The sequence below is a fragment of the Penaeus chinensis genome, chromosome 29, assembly GCF_019202785.1.
Source record: "Penaeus chinensis breed Huanghai No. 1 chromosome 29, ASM1920278v2, whole genome shotgun sequence".
Classification (NCBI taxonomy): Eukaryota; Metazoa; Arthropoda; class Malacostraca; order Decapoda; family Penaeidae; genus Penaeus; species Penaeus chinensis.
Window position 1 is genome coordinate 27,058,075 of NC_061847.1, and position 7,500 is coordinate 27,065,574.

General features: G+C 38.8%; 1 protein-coding gene across 3 annotated transcripts in view; it reads right to left on the bottom strand.

Annotated features, from left to right (window-relative positions):
• LOC125040796 (tyrosine-protein kinase SRK2-like) overlaps window positions 1-7,500 on the bottom strand; it is a 19,660-nt gene that overhangs the window by 9,707 nt on the left and 2,453 nt on the right. For all 3 annotated transcript variants that reach the window (XR_007116224.1, XM_047635525.1, XM_047635524.1), the window contains exons 2-6: window positions 4,865-5,045; window positions 4,132-4,160; window positions 3,643-3,883; window positions 1,204-1,322; window positions 508-686 (exon numbers count right to left, since the gene is read on the bottom strand). Coding sequence is in view for 2 of the 3 variants with exons in the window: in XM_047635525.1 (XP_047491481.1) it covers window positions 508-686; window positions 1,204-1,322; window positions 3,643-3,883; window positions 4,132-4,160; window positions 4,865-5,045 (749 nt within the window). In the remaining variant the exon portion in view is untranslated. The remainder of the gene's footprint in view (window positions 1-507; window positions 687-1,203; window positions 1,323-3,642; window positions 3,884-4,131; window positions 4,161-4,864; window positions 5,046-7,500) is intronic.

Genomic DNA, 7,500 nt, shown 5'->3' on the forward strand with positions numbered 1-7,500 from the left:
GTTTGAAAGGCAGGGGAGTGTCTGGTGTCGAGAAAGGGAGAGACAGAGAAGAAGTGGCACTGTTGGAGAGCTGAGATAAGGCAAGATGAGTGACTGCATAGTGAGGAGTGCCATCTAGAGGGTGAGGGGGAGGGGGGAGGGAGGGATTTTAGGGGGATTGAGTCAGCGAGAGGGCAAGCGATAGCGCAACACGAAGAAGGCTTGTGGGTGGATCATCTTTGGGTTGCTGGCATAGGTTATGTAATAAAGCTGAGGAAAACCAGCGCTAGTCTTTGGGCCTTGCACTTGACGTGGATAAACAAAACGAAGATGAATGCGTATATATAATAATAAGGAAAGCACGCCCGAAGTATATCGAAAAATTGTCATTATCATTATCATCAGCATAAACATTACTATCAACCCTGTTAGTATTATTATTTCATACATTATCATCAGCATTTTCCTCCCCGTCGTCATATTCTACCTAACCGCATCATACAGATTAAGACGAAAAAAGGCTCTTACCAACGAGCCTTCACTAGCTTTGCAGGGCTCCCCAAGGCGACCTGGGGGGTTGTAAGAACACAGGTAATACTCCACCAGTTCCTTCAAACTGCTAAACACCGTGTTTTCCGTCACAAAGTAGTTCCCTTCTTCATTTTCTGTTATTCGGTAGTGCTTCACTCTTCTACTATTGGTTAAGACTGCAAGAGAGACAATTGATATCATTGTTTATTGTTTTTACTATTGCCATTATCTAATATTTTCATTATAATTGGCACGAGCAGCATTATTATTAGCTGCAATATTATTGTTTATAATCATTGTTATGATAATAATAGTTATCATAATTATTACTATTATTATCATTACTATCATTATTACTATTACTATTTTATCGTTTTAAGTTATTATCAGTATCTTATCTTATCCATATATCCTTACTCATAACAGAATGAATTGTTCAAAATCTGTTTTCTAAGATTAGTATTGCATCTGATCGTTTTGTTTACACCACAACAGAACAGTGGTGGCAGCACCATTTTTACTGCTCCTGTCTGCTTTTCATTATGTTATATCTATTCATTATTGTCATTCATATTTAGATTTCTTACGTAGCATCTATCACTGCACACACACGCGCGCACACGCCAATAAGTAGATAGACAGGCAGATAGATAGGTACCTCATCCATCACAAACACCATTCACCACAACCCACCTGAGAGAGAAAAACCGTCTGACGATTTTGATCTGCGCACAAGAAAACTTCCGGGCATGTTGAGGTCGGAGAGCAGCAGCATCATGGCTTCCGCTCGAGAGATATTGTCAAAAAACCAGCTGTGAAAAATCGAAGCGGGGTGTATGTATGTGTATGTGTGTGTGTGTGTGTGTGTGTGTGTGTGTGTGTGTGTGTGTGTGTGTGTGTGTGTGTGTAGGTACTGATCTATATGTTTCACTGTAGCTGTACACATATTTTCACAATTTACACACAAGCATATATAGCACCAACAGGACATACCGATAAACACACTGATATACACATAGATACATATACATTTTTATTTTTTATTTTTTTTTTTTTTTGCTATTGAAACAGAGGGCTAGAGATAACGAAATGACAAGTGGTTATAGACAGAGGAAAAACATCATTAATTTTACTGTTAATAATAAGATCAAGACCAAAGCAAAGAAGGGTGTGATGGCCCACGTACAAGTCCTTGAAAGCTGGGCACATCCTTAACCCTACAGGAAAGACTGAGGACTTCTGCAAAGAAGGAGTTAGGTTAGGCTACGTAAAGGATACACACAGAACAACTAGTAAGTAAAACCGTTAAGTCAAGATAAAAAAAAAAAAAAAGTTCGTGTCCTTTTTTTACCTTCCTTGACCCTCCATTTTCTGCCATCGGCGATTTAAAATTTCTCTTTAATTCCGGACTTTTCTCTCCTTCTCAAGATTTTACCAAAACAACCTTTCATTGTCGCCAAAATGTATAGTGTTTTGTAGGAATATTGAAGAAAAAAAAATTGCAACTCATCCTAGCTTCTGTTATATTCCGCTTCGCCAACTTTCTCTTGTGAAAAACTACTGTGTTTGTTAAAGAAGCACTATTTATGTTTCTTTTAGCTTTACTGTAAAAGGATAACGTGTTCCAAACGTGTTTCAAAAAATGAATAACAACACGGGAAAACTTCGTAGACACTGGTTTACCAAAGGAGAGGAAAGAGTCGGTGGGGGGGGGGGGGGGGAAGAGATGTTTACCAACGCTGACAAGTAATTAATGTAAAGACTTCCACGTGTTCATTTCAGAGTTGAGTATCCCGGGCTACAGTTGGTGATATAAAGAATAATGAACTCTTTCCCTTTCCTTTTGAAATTCCATAAGCCACTCATAAAATACTGAAGTCTGGTATTTTATTTGCACTTACATATATGTGTGTGTGTGTGTGTGTGTGTGTGTGTGTGTGTGTGTGTGTGTGTGTGTGTGTGTGCATGTGTGCGTGTCTGTGTATGTATGTGAGTGTATATATACATATATATATTGTATATATACTGTATATATACTATATATGCTATATATATTATACATATATAAATGTATATGTATATATATAGAGAGAGTATATATATACCATATATAGTATATATCCTATATACCATATATAGTATATATCCTATATATATGGATATATATACATACAGTATATATACCATATATACAATATATACTATATATGTACTATATAAATACTATATATATATACTATATATATATATATACCAACATTTCTGCTCAGCTGTCAGTCCCTAACTTGTAAAACAAAGTTACTCCGGGACAAGTACCCCCCCCCCCCCTCTCAACCCTTCGTCCACAACTCCACACTACACACCAACCCCAACCTAGGCCAAAGGGGAGGTCACACGAGCGGTTTTCATCGAAAAAGTCGGCGGTCATTTCAACTTTTCCATTTTCCTCAACCACCGAGTTCACATAACTTACGACTTATTGGAAGTAGAAGCGTATGTATCGTTCGGAGATTGGCAAAGCAGGCATGACAAGAGAGTCTGAAGTTTGCTAAGAAAATAATACTTGTCTACACAAATGATAAGTCATATATAATTCAATTAATGTTGTTTCTTTAATAGATATTGCAATTTTTATCCTTATATATGCTTTACACAGAAATTCATTTGAGAGTATCGGTGACGTCATAGTTATTTACATGTGTTCCTCGAAAAGGCTTGCTTATATTTATCCCCCAAACGAAGTTCTTGCAGCAGATTAGAATACACTTCTACTCTTTCTTATTGATAACCACGAACGAACCCACGTACGTTCATTTTGAGCCTCCATTTCAGCAGCAAAATGACAAATAACTTGCGAAGAGGGCCGCGCGGGAAATCGTAGACGTCATGCTTGTGGCTGAAATCGAGCGCATAGGCGATGGTTCTGCTCGCCCCGTGGGACCAGCAAGTTTGGAAATCGCCGACAGGGTAGTTTCGAGTGGCGGATTAAATCACAAACTTAGTAGCCGAAGAAGAACTCGCGTGACCGTGCCCTAACTCGCCCATCCTGTCTACGTACGACACATCTATCAACCAATACAACCTTAGAACTGACCTGATTTGCCATGCCCCGACATTGCTCTAGCCACTTACGGTTCTTCATGCGGATCCTCCACCTTGCTGATGTACGTTGGCCTCACGTATCCTTCAAGGACGTCTGAAATGCTTCTTTTTGAAGTTTTCTGGAGCCTCATTCTCCACCAGTGTTCGTTGGTTTTGCTCAACAGTACCATCTTGTCTCCTTTCTTGAAGGACAAGGTACCTGCTTCAGTCCCGTTGTAGTCATACCTAGCGGCGTACGTAATCAAAGGCTTGTCTTCTTCATCTTCTACGTCTTGGTGAGAGAAAACACGGTATTAATAGCGTATGAGATGAACGGAATGCATAAGAGAGACAGACAATATCAATTTTGGATTGATTAAATAAAGGTGACCCCTTAAAGAAAGACAAAAAACGATGGTAATATCTAAACAGATCAGACGGAAGTGATCTTAATAAAGAGAGATAGCATGTTTTTTTTTTTTTTTTTTTTTTCATTTTCTTCTAACATTACAGATAAACATGGCCTGTTGTTGTACTTACTTTGACTTACGTGACTGACATTTTCAGACCTGAAAACGGAGGAAAAGAAATGTAGGGTATAGTCACATAATTCCAAATAACTGAATCCATAAGAAAAGCAAGCTGGAATAATCCTCCTCTCCCCCCCCCCCCCCCCTTTAAAAAAAAGAACTGCAACAACTTCCCCTAAAAAAAAAAATAATAATAAGTAAAATAATAATCGTGATAACAGTGATAATGAAAATAATAGTGAAACTAATGGTAGTAATAATAATGATGATAAAATTAATAATAAAAGAAAGAAACGAAAACAAAAACAGATAAACTACAGAAAATGCCAAATGCAAAGAGATGAAGAAAGTGACAAAAACACGAAACCCTACAGAAAAAGAAACGAATAAAAGAGTGATAGTTTGAAAAAAAAATAAAATAAAAAAAAGACTTGGAGAACTGACATCCGAAAAAAAAAATTACGACAAAAAAAAATTAATCAAATTATTGAAGAAAAATTACATAAAAAAAAACACAGCAGATATACGATACAAGAAAAACAGAGAAAAGAAACAAAATAATGATGATAAAAATAGCAATAATGACAGTAATAATGATAATAATAATAAAAATAATCATTAATATTATTTTCAACATGATGATAATAATCACAACAAACGTTACCATAACAAAACTAAGAATAATGATAATCATAGCAATAATTGATATAAAATACAAGTAACAAACACAAGAACAAACCCACCTCTTCTGAACAAAGTTGCTAGGCACGTAGCCCTCCTCCAGTGACCTCAAATTGCGCGCCTTCAGCCAACCGCCGTCGGTCTTGTTCAGAAACACGAGCTTATCGCCCTCGACAAAGTCTAGTTCATCGGCCTTCGTGGCAGTGAACTCGTACAAAGCCATGTATATGCTGTCGTCCGGATCTAGGAAAGGCAAAACAATAAATAAATAAAATATGTATATGTATATGTATATGTATGAATATATATATATATATATATATATATTATATATATACATATAAATATATAATATATATCTTCTTTGCCTTTCGGTTTATCTCTGTATCAGGGGTCGCCACAGCGCCTCAACTTTCTTCATCTCTTTCTACCTTGTATGTCATCCTCCGCAGCACCTACTGTCCATAAAACGCCTTTTTCGGTCTATCTTTACGTCTCTTTCCTGTCGGTGACATCTGCAACATTCTTCGGCCTATGTAGTTCTCTTCCTTTCTCTTCAGTTTCCGCTCTCCTAATTTCTCCTCAGCTCAGGACTTCCCCCTGGCGTATCCACCTTAAACCCTTCTGTGGTAACCACTGTACTTGTCACTGCTGGCATACATTCATTATACATTACACATTCATTATATCTTGTACCACCCTTACATATACTTCCGGTATCGATGACTCCGGCATGCAGTGCCACAGTTCCTCTCTTGGTCCTCTATCATATGCCTCCTCCAGATCAATGAACAACACACAGACCAGTTGCCTTTGTCCCTCTCTGTACTTTTCCACCAACATTCGCTGTGCAAAGATAGCATCTGGGGTACTTCTGCCTGGCTTAAACCAAACGGTTCATCACAAATTCTGCAGCAACTCGTTAGCCTTGTGTCTATCACCCTTTCCCACAACTTCATTGTATGACACATTAGTTTGATGTCTTGGTAGATACCACAATCCTACGCATCTCCTGTAAATGGGTATCAATGTGCTCTTTCTCCACTCATCTCGCATTCTCTCTCCTGCAAAGATTTTGTTGAATAGGGGTGTCAGGTATCCAACCCCTGCTTCCTCTAGGTTTATCCATGCTTCTATAGAACTGTTGTCTGGTCCTAAAGCTTTGCCCTTCTTCATCTTCTTCTTCTTCTTTTCCCTTCTTCTGTACGTCATCCTGTGTTGTTCGTGCAACCTTTACTTCTGTCATCACCCCATTTCCCTCTCTCATTTCCCTGGGGTTTTCAACATTCATCAACCCTTCAAACTAGTCTTTCCTAGGCGGTCAACACTTTATCCTCAGCATCCTTTATCAGCCTGAATGAGTGTACATCCTTTGCTGCTCTATCCCTCTGCTTTGCTACTCTATACACCATGTTTCCCCTCTGTCGTACTCAGCTTCTCATGCATATCCTTACTCGCTTCTTTCTTTGTTTTCACTACTTCCACCTTTGCCTTGTTGTTTGTTTCCTTGTAAGCATACGTATGTAGATAAATATACATATATAAAAATAAACATATTACATATATATATATATTGGTACAATAAGGCGAGAAAATGGAAATAGTGATTTATCAAGCAATGATCAGTTTTTTTATATTTGAATGGCCGCACACACCACAAGAGACCTTCGATGTAACGAAAGCAACTTATGGGGAGGATGCCCCATCATATGATGTTAAACATTGACATCGCCAGTTCAGGTGTGGTCGGAGATCTGTCTTCCACTGATGAGGACACCATCCATCAAGTGGACACTGCCATTTTGAAAGATCGCGGATTGCTGTTCGCCAACTATCCCGAGATGTTAAGATTAGGGTTGGGTTTGTGGGCAAAATCATTCTTGACCATCTGCATATGCAAAAAATGTTTGCTCAATGGGTTTCCAGGCAACTCACACCTTTTCAGAAGCAAGAGCGAGTCTAATGTTCCAAAGCTCTTTTATTTTTTTCCACAGATGAAACTTAGATCCATCACTATGATCCAAAATCTAAAACCCAGTCAAAACAATGAAAACACCTAAAAAAAGACACATGTCACTCGCTCGGTTGGCAAGGTCATGCTCACAGTCTTTTGGAACCAGCATGGAGTAGTGATGATGGATTTCCTGGCAAAGGGTCCTTCAGTTATAGGAGTTTCCAATGCTTCACTACTACAGAAATTGTGGGAGGCTATCAAAACCAAGAAGCGCAGAACGTCGGCCAAAGGTGTCCGCCTCCTGCAAGACAACTCTCACGTTGCCCAGATGGATGCGCGGTCCTGAGGCTACACATATCCTTCCTCATCCTCCTTATTCTCCTGGTCATCTGATTTTCACCTCTTTCCATCCATGAAGTAACTTTTGAAGGGCAAACGTTTCTGTAGTCCCTGCATGGTTCCAAACGTAGTCTACTTACTCCTACAAGCGAGGAGTCCGCAGCTGCATAAAACGATGGGATAAGTTTGTCACTCTTGATGGGACTTTTGTAGAGACAAATAACTACACGGCGTTTCATTCCTGTACATCCATGGGAAGTGGGTCTGGGGAAATCTTTAATGATCTCCCCGCATAGGTGTATATATGTACATATACATATATATTCATATGTAGTAAATAGTAGCGAGCCCATACTGGAATGTGACGGTAAATAGTAATAATGGTAATAGCACACTGCCGTAACT